At 31.1% G+C, this 26137-nt stretch overlaps 3 protein-coding genes and 2 pseudogenes across 4 annotated transcripts; all 5 read right to left on the reverse strand.

Annotated features, from left to right (window-relative positions):
- Positions 1-1686: 1686 nt before the first annotated feature.
- Positions 1687-12774, reverse strand: LOC114127213 (uncharacterized; annotated as a pseudogene). The gene is made up of 4 exons (XR_007603507.1): positions 12302-12774; positions 11240-11641; positions 6867-8044; positions 1687-2294 (listed from the first exon to the last, which is right to left on the reverse strand). The product of XR_007603507.1 is annotated as an uncharacterized LOC114127213 (transcript).
- Positions 10999-12446, reverse strand: LOC126549204 (uncharacterized; annotated as a pseudogene).
- Positions 12775-13790: 1016 nt separating the features above from the next.
- LOC114127210 (uncharacterized) lies at positions 13791-15841 on the reverse strand. Its single transcript, XM_027991391.2, has 2 exons — positions 15243-15841; positions 13791-14965 (listed from the first exon to the last, which is right to left on the reverse strand). The coding sequence occupies exons 1-2, from the start codon at positions 15722-15724 to the stop codon at positions 14227-14229; spliced, it is 1221 nt and encodes a 406-aa protein (XP_027847192.2). The 5' UTR covers positions 15725-15841; the 3' UTR covers positions 13791-14226.
- A 1766-nt stretch (positions 15842-17607) lies between these two features.
- LOC114127214 (uncharacterized) lies at positions 17608-22102 on the reverse strand. Its single transcript, XM_027991394.2, has 3 exons — positions 21722-22102; positions 20940-21630; positions 17608-18455 (listed from the first exon to the last, which is right to left on the reverse strand). The coding sequence occupies exons 2-3, from the start codon at positions 21440-21442 to the stop codon at positions 17636-17638; spliced, it is 1323 nt and encodes a 440-aa protein (XP_027847195.2). The 5' UTR covers positions 21443-21630; positions 21722-22102; the 3' UTR covers positions 17608-17635.
- Positions 22103-23251: 1149 nt separating this feature from the next.
- LOC114127212 (uncharacterized) lies at positions 23252-25350 on the reverse strand. The gene is made up of 2 exons (XM_050197763.1): positions 24787-25350; positions 23252-24172 (listed from the first exon to the last, which is right to left on the reverse strand). Exons 1-2 carry the CDS (start codon positions 25266-25268, stop codon positions 23431-23433), a joined length of 1224 nt encoding a protein of 407 aa, XP_050053720.1. The 5' UTR covers positions 25269-25350; the 3' UTR covers positions 23252-23430.
- Positions 25351-26137: the final 787 nt, after the last annotated feature.

Raw genomic sequence — 26137 nt, forward strand, 5'->3', positions numbered from 1 at the left:
CTATTCAAATTGAAGAACACTTAATAAGTAATGACGACATATTATATTAAACTGTTTTTTCTTATAAGTTTAATGATCTTACAATATTGAATGCACACTGGACGTATAGTTCGTTATTGGTATGAAAAATAAATGTTAACAAAGGAAATATATTTCTTGAAAAATCGACAAACGTCAAAAACTAATTACATTAGGAGTGACTTTCTGAAAAAAGAAAATAATTTTATAATAATACCTACTGGTCTGATTTTATTTGAAAAATTACTAGTCCTATAAAATGCGTATCGGAAAAAATACCGTCGTTTTGAGTTATGAGGCAATTAGCGAATGGAAATCGACTTCCCATTTCTTTCGTATTTTTTTCCATCTGAAAAAAAAACTTTAAAAAAGCTACAACTTAAATTTATTTACACTTTTCAGCTTTCGTATATTTACTATATTATTATTGCATTACAAAAATAATAATAATAATACAATGTTTCTGGTCTCCTGCCGGATTATCGATAAGAAACACACATACACACACACAGGCACGTACGCATACGCGCACGGAGTAGCGATCGACATCTGTTAACCATATCGGGTTATATTATATACCCAACGGGTCGACACTTCATGTCCCCATGCCGCCATCCTGTCGTGCAGTAGAGGTAAAAAGACAAGCGTACCATAAAATATATAGGAAAGGACCTGCTGCGGGACATGGAACGGACGACGGAGTTTTAGGTGGCGGCGTCGGGTGGCGGTGGCTACGGTTACGATTTACTTACGGTCCTGGTAACGGAGGTGAAGGGTTGTTAATGCGCGTTTAGCTGGCGGCAACGACAAATGTTTTATGCGCGTGGACTACGGTTAAATTCAGATTTATTGGCCGCCAGGGCGCAGTTAAAATCGGATATGGTGGAAATCCATTCGGGCAAATGGTATCGGGACCACGGCGGCATTCGGTTATGGTAGTGAGATGGAAGGGGAAGCACACGGGATTTCCGCGATATCGAACGGTATATAATAATGCAGTGCAGGAGGACGAGCAAGAAAAATTGTTTTGTGTTTGTTTGTTTTTTTTTTTTTCGTTTCGTCCGACACCGAACAAACGATAACAATACAAATATTGTTGTATTATAAATTACAGGTTAATTGAATAAGGAAAGTTTTTTTTTATTATTATTATTATTATTCTTTTCTATCTCTGGCAAACATTATAATAATATTATATTGAATTATATGTACGCGATTGGACGAAAAACAATCGTAGTATAATGACATTCAGCCAGAGGGATGAAATGGAGGACAACTTATAGATGTGAACTTTACGGTCTAGAAGAAACGACACCTACACAACCGTGTATACTTGTAGGTATACCGACCGACTGGGACGTGACGATAATTTTGTGAAAGCGCTGGCTAAAGCTGAATAATTAACGCATCGGTAAGTTTTTACCGAACGGTCTGAAGAGGTGATAACATTATGACGGAGAAGGCGAAATGTATTTCGAGGATTAAAAACAAAAGGAAACTATTTTGCACTGGAAAATATAGCGCTGGACAGATAAAATTATAATAATTAATACTATATGAATATACTACAAATATTTAACAAATACAATTAAAATCTTTAAAACTGCATAATATTTAAATGCAATAAATAAAAAAAATTACCTACCGATAAATAATGAATTCGAAAAATAATGTTTTAAACTTAAATCCATTGTTATATTATATTAGTCAAACTTAAGAAAGCTACATTTAACATTAAGCTAATAAAAATAAATACTCGTTGCTACAAATGCATAGTCCTAGTAATAACGATAATAATAATATAATACATAACGTCAGACTAACGGACGTAGATGAGCAACAAAACGCCACATCCGTCTTTGTCCTACAGACGAGAATTGCCCGAGAACTCGTATTGCTCCGCGTAACCGTGGTCGATGATGTGACGGACGGTCTCTGAAAGGATTTCGGTTATCTTCTCGTCAGCCGCGTCGATCCGGGCGACCAGCAAGTCTTCGACGGTCTTTTCGTCGTCGTTGTCGATGTCTAACAGTCCACGTGGGTTGTCGTTGATCATGTTCGGCACGGCAAACAACAGGTGTGCGTAACCGTATAGTGCGTGGAACCTGAGCTCACGGTGCAGCTGCTCTGTGGTTGGCGCCTTAACGTCTGCCGGCAGCACGGCAACCACCGATTCCAAGTAGACGGCCAACAGGTCTTCCCACCGGTTGTTCTGCACGTCTTTGTCCGCGTTCTTGTACAGGAAGTATGACAAGTCCAGTCCGGGCGAACCATACCTGTTGAATGTTTAAAAATCCAAAAAGATTAAGGCGTGTTACACCATGAAGCGATAACCACAATTAAGACGGTATATGTTTATAAGCAACTCAAGATTTAGTGCACGTTTGGTTTGGTCTTGTTTTGTTTCCCCTCCATAATTCTACTAAAACCTTGCTTCACGGTTTTAGAAAAAATATTACGGTTTTCCATTATAAAACGCATTAGTTCTATCCGTAAGTCGTGTAGCATCATCAACGCCCAACTTAAGATTTTAATTCCTCTATACCACCCCTTAGTCACCTTGAATTACTGACTTCTTTTGAGGAGTCATGATCTTTATAATATAAACCACGCGGAAAGGTACGATAAATAATATATATATATATACCTCAAGTCAAAAAATGTTCTGCAAAGATAAAGTTTCTAATAGAATAAAATATATTTATTATTAATAAAATATATTAATCTCTCAAGATACTATTAAAGCAAATTATTAGTATTAGTTAAGTCAACTTGAAATTCTAATCTAACACCCAAAATAAAAACTTAATGGTATTTCAACATAAGATAAATTATTTAGTTTTTGATCAAAATAACTAGTTGTGTTAAAATTTTACAAATTTCAGATTTCATTTTTATATTTTAGAGTGTAACTATTAGGTAACCTCCCTAATCTTAAGATTCATGTTAACTATTTTCTTTATCACTTATCAAGCCTACTTATTGTATAGATTGTAGTTTTATTTCAATAAAATAAAAAAATAAATTATATTTGAAGTTTTTAGAACACATTTTCAACATAAATAGAATTTTATCATAGTGAGTAATGTGTATTTGTAATACATATTATAGTTATAATATGTTATTCATCTAGGGCCCTAATAATAAGTGTTTTTTTAATTCAGCATGTTGATATTATTTTTTATGTATGAAAAATAATTATATACTTAATGGAAAAAATTCTCAACGATAAATATAATTTTTTTTTTTAACTAAAATAAAATAATTAAAATCATTGAAAGAAAAATTTTATATTTCATTAAATATTCAATTTCGTAAAAATTTAAGTCTTGAAAAAAAATTGTCTGTAAAATATGTATTTTAATATTTTAATATTTTTAAATAACTTGTATATTAATAAAATTTATGAGGAACCTTGCTTTAAACTTTTATTTTTATATAATTTTATTTAAAAAAAAAAAAAAACAAAATAAAACTAACCCCTTTGATTTTAGTTTAAAGTACACCATGTTTAAAATAAGAGTTACATACTTCACTTTAACACTTAAGATCGATTCATATAAAATCAAATTTTCTTGAAAAACAAATAATTTTGTTGTTAAGAAATTTTATTTCAGTTAATTGTATTACAGTATACGATTAAGGTATTAATAGTACTACATACTAATAGAACGTGTCATTTAGAAACAAATAAAATAGTTATTTAAATTTTGGGTTAATAATATTCCCACAAAATCGTAATTTTTAATGTATCCATCTGACCGTCATAAACATCAGCATCAATTGATGGTTACAATAATACGCACATAAAAAAACAATATACTAACCCTTTTTTATTATTTTCATCATCAAATAAAAAAGCCATAATAATAGTCATTATTGTAGTAATTGTTTAAGTTTATGCTCTAAATGTACTACTTTAGTTTAGTACTTAAAATTAGATTATAGAAAAAAATGTTTAAAATTAAGTTGACTTTTTTAATTAATGAATTATTAACAATGAAAATATCGTATATCTATTTACGAATTAAAATAATAGGTATTGCATTATTAATTCACATAAACTATTTATGGGTACACTCTATTTAAGATGTTTAGATTGTGATGGTGTATTACATAACTGGTTAGCACACAAGTATTTCTATTTTTAACTACAGCAAAGATAATAATAATTTAACTCAAATTTGCACAATAAAAATAAAAAAAACTGTATGTATTATTATTCATTTATGTTATAGTACCTATTAAAATTGCACAATGGACTGAAAGATTTGAAAGACATTTATGTGATATTTTGTTTGTTGTTATTATTCAACATTCGGGTACCTACATAATATACATTTGTATATTCATTCAATCTACGAATGTACAATGATAGCATATGCGATAAGAATAATGTTGATTTTAGTTGTATGAGAATAAACTCAATCATCAGTCATGCTGTCAATGGATAACAGAATTCGCAAACGTTATTGGATATATTCTATATTATTAAAGTCTGTACACAAACTTAATTTTATATGAATGCAAGTACAGTTACTAAAATTTAATTTTAAAAACACATGGTGTAGGTATTACTTTTTTACATTTTAATAAATTTGGATTTCTACAATATTTTAAAAATACAAATTATATCTAAAGAAATATCACTATGGCTACGAAGAAGAGAGAATTTCTTTTATCAGTATAAAGGGATAGTAATAATATTTCTAACCTCCATGGAGTACAACGACTATAAATTCACAACATTGTAAAAAAAAAAATCAAACTGTTCACGGGGTGAGAATATCTTTGTACAATATATTATTATTGTTATTATTATTATTATTATTATTATGTTCTTGTATATTATTTTTTTTTTTTGGCACAGTCCCGCCAATTCGCACTGTAAAAATTGATTTATTGAAAAAACGTTGTACACGATTTAACGCCTCGAATATCTTATCTTTTCTTCACATTCGGAGGGTGTTTCTGGTAACATCCATAACATATGTTTGTATATAGATTATAGGTACATATTACAGTATAATGGTCCATCAAAAATATTCGGGGAACGGTGGGCAAATTCAAGGGCGGAGCTGATTAATGTATTGTCGCGATCGTTTATACACATTTTTTTTTTTTTTTGAATGATAAACTCAATATTATTATCGATTGTATGAAGCGGATCATATCTTGGGAATTTTCGTAGGGGTGTTTTTTTTATATTGTGAATTTGTTTAGGTAAACATTATTTGTCTATACAAAAATATTAATACTATTAAATGATTTATCGTTTTATATAGATAAATTTAGTAACATTTTCATTGCTAAGTATGCGGTAATATCTGTTTTCTATAACTCATAGATGTTGGTATTTTTTTTTATCTCGGTTAATAAAACCAATACACAGTTGTTACTAAATTCAATAGCTTATAAGATGTAGACTTATGTCTATATAATATAATATTATAATATATTAATTTTAACTTAGGCTCATAAATTCAACTGTTATGATAAAACTATCTGAATTCACTTTGACATTAGGTACGCATTCCTAAAAATGTTAATACAAAAGTTTCAAATGACTGATTTGATAACACCACAATAGTATTATCAATGTAATATAATATTTCAAAAAAATTTAAATATATCTGCATGAAAATATGTAATAATAACTAAATAACTATAAACAACGCATTTAGAATGTATATACCTATAATAATATATATATACTAGTGTATTTATTATGTTAAATTAATTTCTCATCATCGCTATTTAAACGTATAGCATTTATTATTAACCAGCAATAATCAATAATATTTAAATGTTTAAAGACCAATTTCATTATTTAATCGTGACAATTAAAATGCATTGTGTAGTGTAATGTAATTTCAAATATCACTACACTAAATTGTATTATATTTAGTTTATGGTTATTTTATTATTGTGCGTATATACCGTATTATTATTATGTAAATTAATAATGTAATTCGTTTATAAAACATGATTGACGTGTGTACGTAATTGTTTTAACATTAAGTTCAATTTTTTGTTAAAAACGTGTAATTAAAAAAAAAAATGTATAAAAACCCATCTAATTTCAGGGACATGAAAATCGGACTATGTTGTATTCGAATTAAGCTTTTTAGGGTTTTCCATTGTGTGACGAAACAAAATAACCGGGTTGATTAAGTTATATGAAATACGATTTGCATTAGCTTAAAACGTTTTTTTTTCTTTTTCTTTGTGCGATATGCCTCTATTTTAATCTCTATAGGTTTATCCGTTAGAAAAAGTCTCCGTTTCTATCTCAAATTCTTCTAGCTACAGTGTTTTATGATACCGCGATATACTTATTGTATTTTCATGTATATATTATATACATTATACATATATAAATTTTGGTAGTTTTATCACAAAACTTAAACCAAATAGATTATACTGTGGTAAACGCATGTGATAGTAGTATAAAAAATATTTATATTATCCACTTATGCCTACATTCTAGAGAATCTATAGATTTAATTTGGGTTCTGAAATTATTAAAGTCAATAACATATTTCGTCGATGACCGTGATGAAAACGATTTTGTTTTACAAAGACATACGATTAGTCCGTTATCACATAACAATTATAATAATATGATTTAATATTTTGATGTTTACTGTACGGAATAAAAAAAATATAACGCAATTGCGAGTTCACAATTGAAAAACACACAAAACAATAATAACGAATTAGAAAAAAAAAATGTTTCATTTAACGGATTCGCCTCGTTCGACCAAAACTTAAACGAAACCCTTAACGGGGTTTAACGACGAAAAGTCAACAAATTATTAGAAAAGTAATCGTCGGTGTGTAGTTACCTGACGGCTGTGAACTCGGTGATCATGGCGTCCTTCGGCTGTCCGGCTTCGTCGTACTCGAACAGTATGTTGGGCTTGCAATAGTCACCGTGGCATATGACCGCGAACGGTTCCTTGGGCGTCATCGCCAGCTTGAGGTTGCGGTCCGCCTCCCGGATCATGGTCAGGAAACCCTTGAGCTTGCCGTCCCGGTACTTGTCCTGGTCCATCAGCGGCCGGGCGCCGCGCATGCTCAGCGACTTGAGCCCGTTGCCCTTGACCAGCCAACCGTCCTCGTCCCACTGGATCTCGCGCAGGTTGCCCACCAGCTTGCGGAAGGCCACGGGGTTCTTCTGCTTGGTGGTGAACGACATGCCGTGGAACCGTCCGAGCGCGGCGATGGCCACGGCCAGGTGGTTGTAGTCCATGTGCGCGCTGGCCGCCCCGCCGCTGCCGTGTTCGGAGCCGCGGGCCGGCGTGTAGCCCTGTCCGCGCGGGTCCACCAGCACGATGACGTCTTCCGGCCACCGGGCGCCGCACTCGTTGCGGCCGTACACGAACACGGGCAGCGCCGGGCCGCGGGTCCCTTCCGGCAGGTGTTCGGTCAGGAACGGCAACACGTTCTGGTACACGTGTATTTCGTTGTGGAACTGCCTGTCCGACTTGAGCACGGTGCGCAACAGCTCCACGGGCGGCTTGAGCTTGACCGTCAGCCGGACGTCCGCCGCCGGCGGGTCGCGCGACCCGCCGGCCGGCACGGTCAGCCGGCCGGAAGCCACCACCGACGACAGCCGCTGAGTCTGCTTGGGACGGGACGCGTGCCGCGGGTCCCTGTCCGGGTCGAACGTGGCCGGCCGATCGGCGGTGGCGCCGTACGCCCCGTCGGCCGTCAGCAAGTCCGACAGCCACTGCTTGAGGGATTCGCGGCTCGTGTTCATCGTCACCGCAGCCGTTCGATCCGTTAAATTTCGATGTTCAGATGTCGTGTCGCGTTCGTCAGACGTCGTCGAACGATGTCCGTCGAATGTGCTCGACACCTCAGTCCACTCGACCGCGATTGTCTGAGTATTTATTTTATTATCGTTGGTTTTTTTTCTCCTCTCCGCTCGTTCTCGTCCCAGTGCGGCGAATAGCTGATAACGCTTTGAATGTTTACCACTCGTGATTACAATGTCACCGCCGCCGCCGCCGTCGGTCGTTTACACACGAGTGTCCCATACCACTACGACCACAGTTCCTCACAACAATTATTTTGTTATATTTTTATCTAATACGCCCGAACGGCTTGAGCAATTTATGTCGACTTTGCCTGTATACAAAGTGATTCTCTAGCCACCGGACGTGTATTCTGCACAAATTTTGCCCACGAGACACCGACGAGATTTCGTACGTCCGTCGCAAGTTTTGTTTTAACCGACTCGTTTCGCTAAGAAATCCGTCAATAGTGTGGTCGTCGTGTTCTCACCGCTCCGTGAGCGAAAAAAATATTCCGTTTCAATCACTCTGTATTCCAGACATGCTGTCTTCAGAAAATATAATTTTTCATAAAAGCCGATAACAAGACGACGGGACAAATTACCCGTTTTTTCGTCGAATTATGAAAAAAAATCTCACAAATGCTAACTTTCCGCCAATCACACGTATACATAAATAAAAATATTGCATTTGTTTGTTTTTTCATTATTATTATTATTATTATTATTATCATAATTATAATTACCACTTAAACTCGACCGTTTTAAAATTAGAACTGACAATTATCTGAGTGAAATATTTAAACCGTGATAAGATTCAATTATCGACTCAAAACGATTAATTGTATAATTACATTTTAATTTGTACGATACAATACATATATTATTATGAATCTAATAGTATTTTGTCATCATTTCTATACGTCACAGATATTAAGTAAATACTACAATGTTTATTACTAAAAAAATTATATTTTTTCCCTTTGTTATGAAAAATTAATTTTTTGTATGGTATAAAATATAATATAATATAAAATAATGTAAAAAAAAAGTATTTTACATAAAGCGAAAATGAGCTTATAAATTATAACGTATTATACAATATACATATTACATTATAAGAACACTATAAAGTTTTAAAATATCTACTTTTGAATTTTTTAAATGCTCGTTTTAATATTTTGCAATATTATTACAAGTAATAATGTACTGAATAAAATATACTACAAATTGTAGAATAATAAATAGTATAATAGCATTTGTATTTTATTTTTTGAAATTTCTGTTTATACCTACTAAAGAAAAACTTAAGCTATTATGAATCAATAGGTACATAGTTTAAGTTTAAACATATTTTATTCTAATATATTCATAACACCAAGGAAAATATATTACAAGATAATACAAAAACGCTATTTTAATTATCGATGTTTACTCGTTATTCAAGGTCTTCCATACTCTCAAGCCTTTGATAAATTATAAAATCGTAAATAATATATTGAAAAATGAATATAATATTGCTGTTTGAGTGTTTAAACACAAAATAGTTATTTTTGTTCAAATACTTAATTTATATAAACAAGTTGTAAATTTTAAATTTGTAATGAAATATAACATATTTTATTCATATATTATACTGTACACAATTTATGGCTAGTATGAAAGTTTCTGCAATTATCATTAGCAATAAATAATAACGGATTGTTTTTTTTTCATAGTTAGGAGTTTCAACATTGACCATTGTGATTTGAAGAGTCTCACAGTTGTAATAACAGTTGAATATTATTAAATGTTTGAAGGTATCATTAAAAATATTTTTATTTTTTATTTAGAACATATTAAAAAAAATTAAAATAAGTATATCACAATTATGTGTACGTATTTAAAAATATTGTGATCAACGTATGAAAATTATGAAAGATAATTACCATGGGACAAGTCAATATCAACAATGCAAAATATTGTGCGAATTATCAAATTACGGTTCAGATATTTTTAATTGTTGATCGATTATTATTTTTATTATTTATTTTTTATTCATTATAAATTAAAATACCTATGCACTTTATTTTTAGCAAAATGGAATATTAGTATTTTTTTTTTTATATTTTCCATGCACAAAATATTCTCAATAAATAGGTAATAACATTTATACGTACTTAAATTTTAATATTTCCCTACCAATGTATTTAAGTAACTATCAGAGTCAAATAATTGAATAGTTAATTTTCATAATAAAATAAACACTTAAAGATAAGATAAACTCACTTAGTTAATTCAATACATTTTTAGTAGTAAAATAAAAACAATGTCAAATTATTACAATTCACAAATAGGTACCTAATATTAAAACTACTATATTCATTAGTATTCTACAATATAGAGAATGAATATTTACATTTGTTCAGTATTTTACAAATCAGCTTTATTTAAGTAATATATTATTGTCCAAGTATTCAATAAGTTAGGAAAATCTTAATGAATTGCTGTACCAATGCATATTTTCATACATACAAGGAATACAGACAAATAACACTACCTACTGTACAATTATAATGCAAAATATTTAATAACCTCATTAATTATATTATCATATTATTATTGCTTACCACACCCAATTGTATAAGTCTAATGACCGTTTCCAAACTCATTGAACATTCTGTAAATGTCACAAACAACGAAGAATGGGCATAGTATATCTTTTTAAAATAAAAACGCTTTCAAAACATAATTTAGAGTAGGATATAAAGATACAATGTATGCATATAATGTGATTATGTATCTTTAATGTTTTGACCAGATTACGAAAATCACACTAAACATTCGCATATCACATGCTGACGGAATGCTGAATCAAGAGGTTAGTACGTGTTGTGTTCTACTGTCACCGAATAACGTAATATCATATGAATAACGTGTTTAAATAATGGTATAAATCATACGACCATAAAAAAATTAGTCTTAATCACATTTTATGGATTCACAGTAGTTTGAACAAAAATATCTAATAATAATAATAGAATTGGTATTTGATTACGTGTGAAGTAAAAAAAAATTGAATTGTTACACCGTCATTCAACGCCGCTTTTGATTGTTATAATAACTAGGTATTAAAAAGTATAAAATGTTTAAATTATGTTCAAAAAAAAATATAAATTTGGTAAAAAACAAAATATTTATTTAAGTGTATAAATTTATAATTTCTTTTATTTGAATTTTTAATAACCATAAAAATAAAATTGTACACATTTTGCTGTTTTTTGATACTTTATCAGTACAAATAGTATTGAATTGACTCAGTTTTCAGTCAGTTATATAGGTTGGAATTGATTATAGGACTTTGAAAATAAACATCAACGTGACGTATCAATATTATGGTGATCAGTACCAAATTGAACAAACAGTCAACACACATCACACATTCGTGTATTTCATGTCGACAATGTGTTGGACTATGTCAGCCACTCGATCCGATCCAATGTTGCCGCCCAGCTTTAATAACCACTCCACATTTTCTTCTTCACTCATTTTATCATTATAGATCACATTAGCTTTCAACTGATGAGGTAAAAAAAATGACGCGCGTGCAAATCCAAAAAAGGCACATATGGCCATCTCAGAGTTTAGTTCATCCTTGTTCGGCACGCGGACGACTGAAGGTACGGATTTCGCCAAAGTCGAACAGTACTCATTCAATAAGTCGTCACACCGACTTTCACGCATGTCTTGCGTCGTGTTCATGTATAAGAAAATATCTAACGCCGGCGATCCGTAACGAGGGGTCCCAAAGTCGAAAAGCAGCACGTCGACTGGAAGTCCCGCCTCATCGTATAACGAAACAACATATTATTTCGGTTAAAGTCGCCGTGGCAAACGATAGAAAACGGTTCTAGGGGTTTGAGCGCACGTCTCAGCGAGTTGACACCGTCACCGATGAGCTCATTAAATCGTCGCAAATGCTCGTTGTCCCGGTAAAGGTTACCGCTGTGTTCAAGCAGTCGGTCAACTCCTCGTTTACCCGATCTATTTAGTAAGTTGTTCTTGAACGTACGCGGTCCGTTTACGTCAAACTGTGTGTCACGGATGTCCATGATAATTTTATGGAAGGATTCGGAGTCTTTGTGTTTCGCTGTGTATGACAACCCATGAAACCTGAAATTAAAGCAAATAATGTATAAACATATACATATCACATATATTATATTCGCCACGACATTAAGTCGTATTATTCTTTGAAGTATTTCAGAACTTTATTCTATTTATTAACTTTTTTATTTGATATAATATTCAATACCTATAAGTAGTTTGTGAAGCCTGCAATACGTCATATGATAAGTGAAAAGCTATTTTACATATTGAGCGTAGTTTAAAATGTACGTCAAATTATTAAGTAGTATTAGTGTATTGATTGAAATTGTTTAAACTTAAATATTTTTATTAACTATAAGATTAGTTTTTATTCAAAATATTATGTCAACTTACTTTGCTAAAGTATCGTATCGCATAAACCAGATAGTGATAGTCGATGAACGGACGTGCTTCGCTCAATTGGAACCTCTTAGATTCAACGTTTTCTAACACTATTAAATCACTTAAAGCAAATTCACCGCATTTATTACGACCCTAGAAAAATCGAGCCAATGTCGGCCAATTGCTGACACCTGCTAAAGAGTGATGGCACTGAACTAGGTAAGGTATAACTGTTTCATACATAGTAATTTCATTGTGAAATTGAAAATCGATTTTAAACTCATTTCTGAGCTTCTCATCTCGTAGTTTAAGTTTTATCACAACATGATATTTTAATTCCTCAGATGTAGTAACTGTACCAAATATTACTGTAGACATAAATTGATCATGGCCAACTTTATTCTTATTTAATTCAAATGAGACGCGTTGTTCACAATTCCTGGCAGTTTTTCTTGTAATAAAGACTCCATTATTAATAATCAATGATATGTTCAACTTTCTTAATTCTCGAACAGTTAAATAGTTACTAATTAATTTCAGTTATAATATCATGCACTAAAATATATTATATTATTATCTTAACACTTTATTTACAATCATTGTATACTGCAATACATATTTCTTTATCATCCGATTTAAGTGTTGAATTAATTACGTTTCATTATTAACTAAGTCCAATAGCTTACGCATAATATACATTTTAACCAACATTTAGCAATATTAAATAAAAAAATTTCCTTTTAAGTGGTATGCTGATTTGAATAATAAATAAGTGGGGGACACTGATTTTTTTTAAATGTAACGCCGTTTATACTTTTAAATAACCTTATTAAGAAACACTAGAAATTAATAAATTTAAACAATTATGAACATAAGACTCCGTTTTGTTATACTTTATGTCAGATTAGAATCCTCGACTCAAATACTTTGCTTATAAATATGTAATCGTATAATCTTTACAGCTAGATTAAAATGTTATAATTTAAAATTTATTGATTGAAGAATTGTTTAACATTTAATTTTGTTTAGAAATATTTAATTAGACCGTCCTAAAATTTGCATACATTCCAATTAATAAGTACGTATGTTAGGTATATAATAATAATTTACTTAAATTTATAAATAATTTAAATTGAAATACATAACCTAGTCAACAATTTTTACGATTTTCCTGTAAATAATTATAGTTTTATTTTTTTAATTAATTGTTAAGGCTTCAACAACAATGGTTATTAGCATCTTTTAAATTAAATACATAAGTTTGTAAACGAAACTAATTGAACGTTGTGTCAGTGAAAATCTTTCATGCTTTAGTGTAATTTGGGTACTCGATAAAGTTAGGTTAAATAACCCTTTAAAATAATAATAAGGTAAACTAGCCGGAATATTTTTTAAATTGTAATTGTAAAATTGTTTATAAGTTTTTTGTCAATTTAATTTGTTTAAATATGTTATTGAGATGAGTCAAAAATTAATACTAAATAATAGCTAATGATACACATTGCATAAAAACTAAAATCTATATTTAAATAAAATTAAACTACTAAAGAATAGAGTTATAATTTCAATTAAGAACTCTAACACAGTTTTTCATGTGTGATCACTGATCAGTAATATTTAAACTTGTACACATCATGTAAAATATTTATTATTATATAATACGTGAAATAATTAAATTATCATTCAAAAGTATTAAACATGGGTACTTTTTTTTCAAAGAAATACAATGATGATGTAAATCCTATCGAGCCAAATAGATGGCGTATATGAAAGTTATTTATACAAAATACGATACAAATATTAGTAATACACATTATTTTAAATTTTTGAATAATTTAAAAAAATACTTATGGTACTTATATAATACTGTTAAAGCTAAAGAAAACAATATTATGGTGATCAATATCGATTAATTATTCGAGAAGCCGATAACCACGTCACACATTCGTGTATCCCATGTCGACAATGTGCTGGACTAGGTCAGCAACAATTTCCGTTCCATAGTCGCCACCCCTCTGTAGCATCATTTTAATACGTACTTCATTGTCCAAATCCGGATTTATAGAAGAAGGTTGAATCTGGCAAGGTAAAAAAAACGACGCGTGTGCAAAGCCAAAAATAGCGCACGCAGCCATCTCAGAGTCCAGTTTGGCCCTGTTCGAAACGAGGACTCCGGATGGTACCGATTTTGCCAAAACCGAGCAGTATTCGTTCAATAGATCGTCCCACCGTCTTTCACGCATGTCTTGCGTCGTGTTCATATATAAGAAAAACGAAAGATCTAACGCCGGCGACCCGTAACGAGAGGTTCCAAAGTCGAAGAGCAGCACGTCGACTGGAATTCCCGCCTCATCATAACGAAAAAACATATTGTTTCGGTTAAAGTCGCCGTGACAAACGACAGAAAACGGTTCGCGTGGTTTGAGCGTACGCCTCAGTAAATTATCTCCATCATCGATGAGCTTCTGAAATCGTTGTAAGTGCTCGTTGTCCCGATAAAGGTCACCGCTTCGTTCAAGCAGCCGGTTGATCCCTCGTGTGGCGAATCTTTTAAGTGAGTTGTTCTTTAGTAACCACTCTCCATTATCGTCAAACTGAGTATCCCGAATGTTCATGACGAATTTTTGTAAAGTGTCAGGATCTTTGTGCTTCGCTATATATGACAACCCATGAAACCTAAAAGTAAAATAAATTCATTAAATATTATCTGACTTGGCGTTATTTTTAGTACTGTTTCAAAATTTCATCTTCCCCTTTATTGATTGTAATAATTTATAGTTAGATCTATTCAAATGATTAAAAAAAATTTATTTTGTTAGTTTATTTCAAATTCACAAATAACACTAATCACAGCTCATGGTATAACGACAAACTTTTTAATTTCTACATATATTTTACATACAATTTGATTTGTTTTTATATTAAAATATTATATATTATTATGTTAACTCACTTTGCTAACGCTTGTAATGCAGTTATAAGATGATCATAGTCGAGGAACATGCGTGCTTCGCTCAATTTGAATCCCAGAGGATTAACGTTCTCCACCATTATTAAATCTCTTTCGAAAAATTCACCACCTTTATTACGACCGTAAAAAAATTTAGGTAATAATGGCAAGTCTTCTACTCCATTTAATGATCGGTGGCATTCAAATAGAAATGGTATAATTGTTTCATACATAATAATTTCGTTGTTAAATTGAAAGTCGATTTTAAACATATGTCTTAACTTCTCGCTTCTTAGTTTAAATTTTGTCACGACATGAAATTGTGATTCATCAGATGTTGTCACTGTACCAAATAACACTGTGGACATGTACTGATCCTGTCCCATGTGATCCTGGTTCAATTCAAACGAAACATATTTGAGGTTTTTTCCAAACGCGCCATTACTAACAATTTCAGGCAATTCTTCCCGTAATAAACTATCCATTTTTATAATGATTATTTTACTCGCAATAATTTGTACATTATACAACTATCTTACTTCTTATATAATTACTGACTAATTAGTATTAAGTTTTCGATAATAAGGATGATAGATTAAATTATAATTTTATACCTATATTATCTTCACACTTCATTTACAATTCGTGTTTGTATGGTAATAACGATTAGTGGGATATAAAATTAACCAATTACATGTTTTCGAGATAAAAATATTTATGTTTAATATATGTTCAAAAAGATAAACACTTTAGGTATAATATGATGTATTGAAATTAGTATAACTGATTTCAAATAAAAACAACAATGAGTGCTATAGTAAATTATAATGATATAAATCTATATTATTATTTAGAAAAAAATCAATAGTATATTAATAATTTTCTAGAACCCTATGTGTTTATATTTTTTTTTCAACATTTTATATTTATTAATCCCTTTTTATTGTCATACGCCTTGTTTCTAATGCATATTGCGTTTAAGTCTAATTTAACAGTAGTTAGTACACTAGTATCTAAAAATATATAATTATTAATGATTTTATTAGGAATGCAACACTTAAAATATATTATTTATTATTATTCTAATGATATGAACAAATTTTAAAAACTAACTAAATATCATAAATTAAAATTATAATAATATTATTAAATTAAATTATTAAATATAATACAGATTCATTTTTTTTTTTTTTGTTTTATTTTTTAATGGATACATTACTGTAAACCTCTGTATAATATTCTTGGTAGCTATTACCTTTTTTTTCAGGTTCGGTACAGATTAAAAATACTGACGGGAAAGTAGTTGCCTATACAATGTTCCTTAAAATCTAAATGTGCCAGACATTGACTCTTGGTGCGTTTTAAGGAGTAATATCTAGGCATTTTGTAAGACAAACATAATTATTGGATTATTTATAATAATACGTGAAACGTCAACGATCATTTTTAAATGTATATTTTGTATTTTTTCTTATCACGTTATCTACTACTACTAATTTATCATAATACGATATAATTTACTTCTAAAGTATAAACGTTCTTGTATTTTACTGCATTTGTTGAAGTATTACAATTTATTATCACTTGTTATTTTTTCATAATTAATAATGTATTGTAAAACTTACACTACTACATTACATAATTTTTTTTTGAATTAAATATTGTAAAAATATTTAGAATATACATTACCTACTTTTTTTTACTAAATTATGAACTTGTACGGGTATTTTAAATACTAATCATAACATTATATATGTAGACGCGTAAAAGAAAATAACGTGAAAAATAATACTCACAAATTGGGATTGCCAAAGAAAGTATTGTAATTGAAGATGCAGTTAGCTCAGTCCTTATTAAAAGGATGATTTGTATACATTTTTCATTAATGCCTTACATAACTAGTTTCTTTACTTATGTAGAGTAATAATTAAAGAGTTTAAACATTCTTATTTCTTATAATTTAATTTTATATTAAAAAGTTTAATTAAACAGACAAAATAACACAAATAATGATATAGTTTTAATATTTGTTAATATTTTCTAATCTCCATTGGCCATATTGAAACTATGAACATACATTTAGTTTATGAGAAAAACCAGAAGAAACTTTTGAGTTCGTGAATATACTTGACTGAAGTAAAAAATTGGTGCATTTCGTGTAAATGCGAACACGCACACAAATTGAAAAGCGGAAGTCTTTTCTCTTCAATGTCGTTCAACTTTCATGACTACTAGAAGCCTTCCCAAAACCGTTTGTAACCAAATAAAAACAATAGTAAATTTATTTTTGATTAAAAACCCGCGATTGAAATGTTCCAAGCACTTTTCTCGGGGAAAACAAAACAAAAAATAAAAAAGTTTCTCGACATTCGCAGTAATTATAATGATTTATTTTATTATTCGTGATATTTCAATTTATGTGTCGACTTTATTGGTGGTAGTATGGGTGTCCTGGCATACTTGAAACGGACAAAATGATGAAGAGCGTCGGCAACCCATTCGGTGGCCAAGTTACCGCCATTTGAGGACAATATCTCTAAAAATTTCGATTCATCGGCATCGACAAAAGAACTGCTGTCTGGCATTAGGTTTTCCTCTAACATAACGCGAGCAAAGAACGACACGTGCACCAGACCTGAGAATCCGCATTCGAGCATTTCAGCATCGATCTGATTGCGATTCGGCACGGACACGTCACCGGCTTCCTCGGCCAGCGTCGCGCAGTACACGTCCAGCAACGCGTCCCAATGATCGTTTCGAGTCTGGCGGTCCGCATTCAAATACAATATAAACGACAGGTCTATGGCCGGCGATCCGTACCGGATGGTCGCCATGTCGTACGGAAGTGCGTCCACTGGACGACCGCTGTCGTCGTACCGGAACAGTATGTTGTTTCGATTGAAGTCGCCATGGCATAGCACGGCCAGTGGTTCGGTTGGAGCTGAGATGTGCTTCAACTTTTCTATAGGTTCATCCATCATTTCTGACTCGAACTGTCGTATCCACTTGACCACGTTCTTGTCGTAGTCACTACCACCACTTTCGACGTGACGTTCTTTTAGCCAATTCAAAGCCAATGCAAACAATCCTTTGAGTACGGAAGATTGGAAAATCCATTCGCCGTTTTCGGACCATGACGTATCTTTCACTTCATCGATTATCTCCTTAAATTTTATCGAGTCTTCTCGCTTGGCCCTATACGAAAGTCCGTGAAATCTGTTAACAGAGTTATAATAATAATTATTATTACATTTATTTTATTTTTATTTTTTTTTATTGTTGTAAACCATTTACAGTTTTATACATTCGTAAAAATTAATGTATTTTATTTTCTTGGGGAATGAACCAGCTAATATCAGATACAAAACAAAAAAAAAATACTGAAAGACCAGTTAAAAACTATTACAAATAAATTCAGCTTGTCAGGTCTCTGAAGAATAATATATTGGGTATTTCTTTACAAATTGTTGAACTTTGTTAATTTGTTTAATAAAAACTTCAATTTTTAAACCTTAGCCTTAACTTTGAGTTTCAATTTTAACACTTAACGCCCGTTAGTAGTAGGTGTATGCAATTAAAGTTTCTGTACATTTACGTAGGTTGTTATTTTATTTTTAATTTGCGTATTATAAACCATACGAAATTAGTAGTATTTTATCATTTAATTTTAATATAAAATAATACTGTATAATAAATACACGATTCTGTTTTATATAAAAACTATTTTTAAATTAAAATATTTAAGTAAAATATATTAATTATACTTGAAATAAAAAAAAAAAAATAGTTGTCTAGTATAATAATAAAATAATTAAAGAAATATAAATATAGACATTTTAGACTTAATATGAGTGTAAGACGGCTGATTCTGAATGTTGTTGAATAATATTTCCTACTGAGATAGGTACAATTCCAGATAAGCTGATGTACATTTCATATGTGATATCCAATCTATTTTTTTGTTTTTTTTTTTGTATTATTGAGTTTAGTGAAATATTCTTTTTTGTATAAGAAAATGGCAGGGAAAATATTTTTTTTGTTATTGTAAATTTATTTATTTGTTTTTTTTTTTTTTGAATTGTCTGATTTAAAGGACTGTTGTTTTACGAATAATAAATTTATTCGTTAAATTAAAAAAAAAGTTTATTATAAAAGTATTAAATTTGAGATGAGATGAAATAAGTGTCTAATATTGTAAACGAAAACTTTTTTTTTGGACTTTGTACCTACTCTCGTGGTTTCGATGTTCGTTATTCAACTATTTGGATAATTGTCTGATATCGCATCGACAATCATTAACTCATTTACCGATAAGATAACGAATTTTCTTTGACTGTTATAAAATAATACAGCCTTATTTGTATACTAAGCTAACCACCATGAATAAGTAAATGTCGAATTTTTTCTACTATTTCAGTATTAAATTAATATTTTTGATTTACTATTAAATAATAAGCATTTTAGTGTCACGTTTCATAATTTGAATATAAACTATATGATACTCTTTTTTTTAAAAAAAGTTTTGAATATTATTAGTTACACTGAGTATTGAATTATGGATTAAACAAAGATTGAATCATAAAAGAAGTTAAGTGCTCGGGGACAACTAATATTAAAATAAATACTGTAAAGAGATACAATAATACTACATAAGTCTTAATAAAATATAAATAATATATTCATACAGTTTTGTTCATACTTTTATATAGTATTATTTACAAACTAAACTATTTGTTGTTTTCTTCGCTGCACGGAAAAACATCGAATCATATCATACGATTATTAACTATGTAACTATGGCAACATAATGGTTGCTAGAGAATATCTTACACAATTCTGATTAAATAATGATGATAATAACAAAAACAATAGGCAACGTAGTATTTTTATAAAACTAAACAAATGTATTAGATGGTTAGTGGTTACTCATGTCAATAATATACTCGTATTATAATATATTATAGGTCCTATCATTAGCAATTAGTAAATACCCGTACAATATATAAATAATTATATAATGATATAAAGTATCAACATTTTTTTTTTTTTATTATTATTATAGTTTTTATTCTGGCTCAAACATTTGTAACATTATTGTTATATCATATACTATGATAATATATTGTTATCGTTAATTTAAAATCTTCAAACGCGCTGGAACACGAAGTACACCTTTTGATCTTTCGATTTACAATTGAAATATTAATTTTATTACTATCACCGATAGGTAAATCTAAATATAGAACAAACGCGTATAAGTAACCGATTTCATAGTGTACCTACCAAAGTGCTGGAACCAAATATCAGCATTTTTGATATGATATTAGATAATTTACATTTATATTTCCATACCGTTTGTACCGTCAGTATAATACGATAAAAAAAAAAAAAAAAAAAAAAACGAAGGTCGGACGAAACTATAAACGTAGTCTATCGCTGAAACGTAATGCGTTCGACTCTAGCCGAATAATTACATAACTTTCGGCCTAATTTGATCACTAGTTTATACCCTATATAACCTAACCGTTTATTAGAATTCAAAATAAAAATCCCTAACCAAATCGTACGTGTAATGTATTGTAATCAATGTTTTATAGAATAAATCAGTTAATAGAATCAAAACGACCTGCACCAAAGTTAAGCTAACCAAAGCGTAACTCAATGTGTTACAATAATTATTTACACGTTTTGATCACTCACTTTGCCAAAGTCCTGAGTGCCACGACCAGGTGATCGAAATCCAAACTCAACTTGTGGCCGGTCGCCGCCGCCCGGTATTCGCCGTCGGCGGTGGCGTTTCCCAAGACGACCACGTCCCGGTGCCCGTCTTCGCCGCAACCGTTGCGCCCGTACAAGTAACGGCAGAGCTTCGGCGGCGTCCCGGCGCCGTCCCGCCGAGAGCCGCGGTCCAGCAGGAACGGCGCGATCCGTTCGTAGAACAGGATCTCGTTGTAGAACTGCCTGTCGTTGTTGCAGAGTTGCCGCAACTCGGCCGTCGGTTGTTTGTATTTCATCACCAGCCGATGGTCGCGCCGTCGGCCGTCGCGGTCGTCCACGGTGGCCACGCCGTACACCACGCAAGTGGCGAATTGGTCAGGTTCGGTGTGCAATCCTTCCACTTTGAACGACACCACCCGGCTGTCCGTCCCGAACGCTCCGGCCGCCACCATGTCCTCGATCGTTTCGTCCTCCTTCGACGTCATCGCGTTCGGAGAGCTTCGGTCGTCGTGTCGTCCGCGCGTCGACTACCGGTCTTGTTCGTCGTGTCCGCGCAGTCGGACTGGCACTGACTGGCGTGTGCGTGTCGTCGAGGTTGGTACTGGTGAATCGCACCTAGGACCTTGCCGTCCCGTGCAATTAGTGTAGTTGTTGTTGAATCACGGCGATTACGCTATATTACAATATATATATATTATTTCGATACGAGTTAATTGTTAATACCTGTTATTATAATATTGTTATTGTTATCGTAATAAACTTACCTAGTGTTATCCGAGGTTATCACTCGAGCACACGCACATCAGTGACTTCTATTTGCACGCGTTACATCGGTAACTTTGCAGGCATTTCCGACGATATTGCGCTTGGAAATCTGATTGTTCGGATTGCGGCCGACCGGTGTGGTTATTTTAGTGAGGACATTGAGTTTTTTTTTTTTAAAAACACAACCCAAATAACTCACGCAATTGCTCTAAAATCACGATTGGTAGAGATCTGTGCATATGGTTTATTTTTATCGAGAGAACACTGTAATCTTGTCTCTCGAAGACTTTTCTTCGTCATAATATGTCAAATCGGATTTTGTACGTGAACATATAATATGCGTTTATGTAATGAATACTGAGAACCATAAAAAGCACAACAATTCTATTTAAATTAATTAATTTTACACTAACCATATTTAATACAATTGTCGATATAGAGACTAGAAGTCTTAGCCACTTGATCATAGTGAGATGTTTTAATAGTTAAAATAGACAAAATAACAAATGTTAAGAATTATATTAGAAAAAGGTAAAATTTATACCTTCAAAGATGTCAGTTTAAAATGTTCAACTAAATGGGTACCGTTATGCTGTGCATTGGATGATTAGTGGAACACTATTATTATAATATTATAACTATTGTTACTTATGCAGTTATGCATTTAAATTATATTTTATATATTGATTTTCAATTATATATGCTTACTTATAGTTATCAAATAACATATTGAACTTTAAACGCAGTGTAATCATATAGGTATAACGATAAAATAAGTCCAAATTACAATCAGATAGTATAACAATACCTTAAAATAAGATAAATCTATTTCTTTAATAACTTCATTCTTAATATTAGGATCTATAATTAATAAGTTTTTATCTGATTAATGAATCTATTTTTTTAAATACTAATAAATTTTCCTTTATAATTTTTCCCTAAATAGAAAAATCCAAAAAAGTGGATTAATTAAGACGTTATAACAAGCATTTCATAAATAATAATTGAATTTTTTTGTATACTTAAAAAAAATATATAATATAGTATATTTTTTAGAAATTGAAATAAAATTAATTCAAATACAAGACCTGTTTTTCACATAAATAGTGAATCCACGACCTGGAGACCCTTTTCTTTTTAATTGTGTTTTAACTTTTGTATGTGTCTTCATTCAGTATATTTGTGTGCATTTTGTGCATAACACATTTCATTTTCCTGCATTTAAGATTTCAAGGTTGATATATTATTATACATACGTAAGGTTGGTTTACATATTTTTTTCACACGCATGAGATATTATTAGTTCGACATTACTACATATTTTAATTACTTGTGATTATTAATACACATTTCATTATTCATTTTTATCATTTATCATTGATTAACTTGTTGTTATTTTTCAATTTTTAAAGTAGGTAAACATTAATAATTTAATTTTGGATGTGTTTGTACCTTTACTCCCTATTTCCTTACTGGAATATTTATTGTACACTTTTTTTCTAATCCTTACTAAAATTATTAATTTCAAATAACATAGTATTCTTTATATATATTTTAAAACAAGTTAATACAAATATTCATATTATTATTTAAAACTAAATAATAAAACATGTGCATAGTGTTGTAATTTAAGTGAACAATAAAGCAAACATTAAGTTATATAGTTATGATAGATCAGTACAAAACAATTTAAAAAATGTTTACTACGTCACACGTTCGTGAATTTCATGTCGACGATGTGTTGGACCATATCAGCAACTCGTTCCGTTCCAATGTCACCACCCATTTTTAATAACCACTGAACAACTCCTTCTTCGGTCATATCCTCATCGCATATCACTTTAGAGTTTAACTGATGAGGTAAAAAAAATGACGCATTTGCGAACCCATAAATGGCACACCTGGCTATTTCAGAGTCCAATTCAATCCTGTTTGGGACGCGGACCCCTGAGGGTACAGACTTCGCCAAAGTCAAGCAATATTCGTTCAACAGATCGTCCCAATGACTTTCTCGCAGGTCTTGGGTCGTGTTCATATACAATAAAAACGATATATCTAACGCCGGTGACCCGTAGCGAGGTGTTCCAAAGTCGAATAACAGCACGTCGATTGGAAGGCCCGTTTCGTCATAACGAAACAACACATTGTTCACGTTGAAGTCCCCGTGGCACACAACAGAAAAAGGTTCTTGTGGTTCAAACGCACGTTTTAGTGACTGGGCTATATTATCGTTAATCTTGTTAAATCGTTTTAAGTGCTCGTTGTCCCGATAAAGGTCGCCATTTCGTTCAAGCAGCCGGTCGATTCCTCTCTTACCAAATCTCCTAAACGCATCGTTTTTAAATATCCACTGCCCATCTTCGTCAAATTGAGTTTCACAGAGATCCATGATGATTTTTTGTAACCTGACAGGATCTTTGTGTTTCGCTGTGTATGACAACCCATGAAACCTTAAAGTAAAACAAATCATAAAAATGTTATGTGACTTGACGTTAAATCATATTGTTTTTAATATTGTTTAAAAATCTTATCTTCCCTTTATTTATAAAATAAGTTTGTAATTAGACCTATCCAAACGATTAAAAAAATGTTATTTTGTTAGCTTAATTTTCAATTTACAAATTCTCAAGCAGTTATAGTTTAATGATTAACTTTCAAACTTCAATACATTTATAAACAATTTAAAGGACTATAAAATTAATTGTAAAATCTATTTTTTGATGTATGAAAAAAAAGTGCTTTAGAAAAAAATAATTTTGGTGGTCTAAACATTTTTGTCGGACAATAAATTGCTTTCGTATTTAAATATCAGCCGTGTTTTACGAGTGCCGTCATAAAATCACACTGTCTTACGGCCTTTATCTAAAATATACGCATAATATTTATTTCACGCGATTGAAATAACTATAGAGAGATATTGATATAAGGTATAAGTTACTAAAGTACATTTATAAAAAGGTTATATATATATATATATATATTTAGATGATCAAATTATTTTTAGTTTTATAGTCCTTTAGTTTATTTTTATAATAAATATTAAAATATTATTGTGTTAACTCACTTTGCTAATGCTCGTAATGCAGATACAACATGATCATAGTCAACGAGTGGGTGTTTTTTGCTCGATCGAAATCCCTGATAATCAACGTTTTCCAATATTATTAAATCTCTATCGAACAAATCACCACATTTATTACGACCGTAAAAATATCGACATAATGATGGCCAGTCTTCGATTCCATTTAGTGATCGGTGGGATTCAAATAAAAATGGTATAATATTTTCATACATAATAATTTCGTTATTGAAATGAAAGTGGATTTTGTATTTTAAACACAGTGCCTCATCTCGAAGTTTTAATTTGATCACGACATTAAATTTTGAACCGTCAGAAGTATTAACTGTACCGAATACCACTGTTGACTTGTATTGATTCTGTCCAACGTAATCCTCATTTATATCAAATGATACATATTTTAGATTCTTCCCGAATGCGCCACTGTTCACAATTTCTGGCAATTCTTCTCGTATTAAAGAGTCCATTGTTAAAATCGTTGTTTTGGACACAATACGTTTAACTAACTTAGTCACTGTACTGTGTAGTAGAGTACTAACTCGTTTCAGTTATGAACGATACTATATATATACCATATAACTAACATAATATTATATTATCTTTGCACTTCACATCTAACTCATGTATACGTGGTAATTAACACAACGCAATTCACCAGATATTATTATTAAAAAAAAAGTTTAATTTTATTATTTATAAAGTATGGTAATTAAAAGTTATTTAATTTAGTTAAGATTAAAAGATATTCATAAATTCTAAAAGTATTCTTGTGTTTCTTTGTATGATGATTTGAATTATACGAATGTGGGTGACTGAATTTTTCGTTTCATATTAATCTAAATAATACCAATACTTCAATACTAAAAAATATTGTTTATCACTCTGTAACACAACAATGATTGTGTGATGTACAATCTATTTTTTTTTTAGTGAATCATAACTAGAATAAGTACGTATATAGTAGAATCAAAAAAAACGCAATTACATCTCATTGTTTACCAGTCATCAATTAAAATAATACTATATTCTATTGTTTGTCATTAAAATATGGCTGTATTAAAATGTAATAATTTCTTAAGTCACTGGTGTATGATCAAATCTATAAGTTTAGTAACTATACATTTAAAAAAATATTCTGTAGATGTTACTTGCCCATAATAAATAAAAGTTGGAGTTTGTTTTACCATGATACCATAATAAATGTAAAATTAAAATCTACTCACACAAATCACTTGCAAATAAAATATTGATATCGACAGTTAATATTAATTTATTCATGTAATTGAATAATTTAGAATTTAAATGTATACGTTGATTAGAACATTAAAACTGTAAT

Source organism: Aphis gossypii, chromosome 1 (genome assembly GCF_020184175.1).
Source record: "Aphis gossypii isolate Hap1 chromosome 1, ASM2018417v2, whole genome shotgun sequence".
NCBI classification, from domain to species: domain Eukaryota; kingdom Metazoa; phylum Arthropoda; class Insecta; order Hemiptera; family Aphididae; genus Aphis; species Aphis gossypii.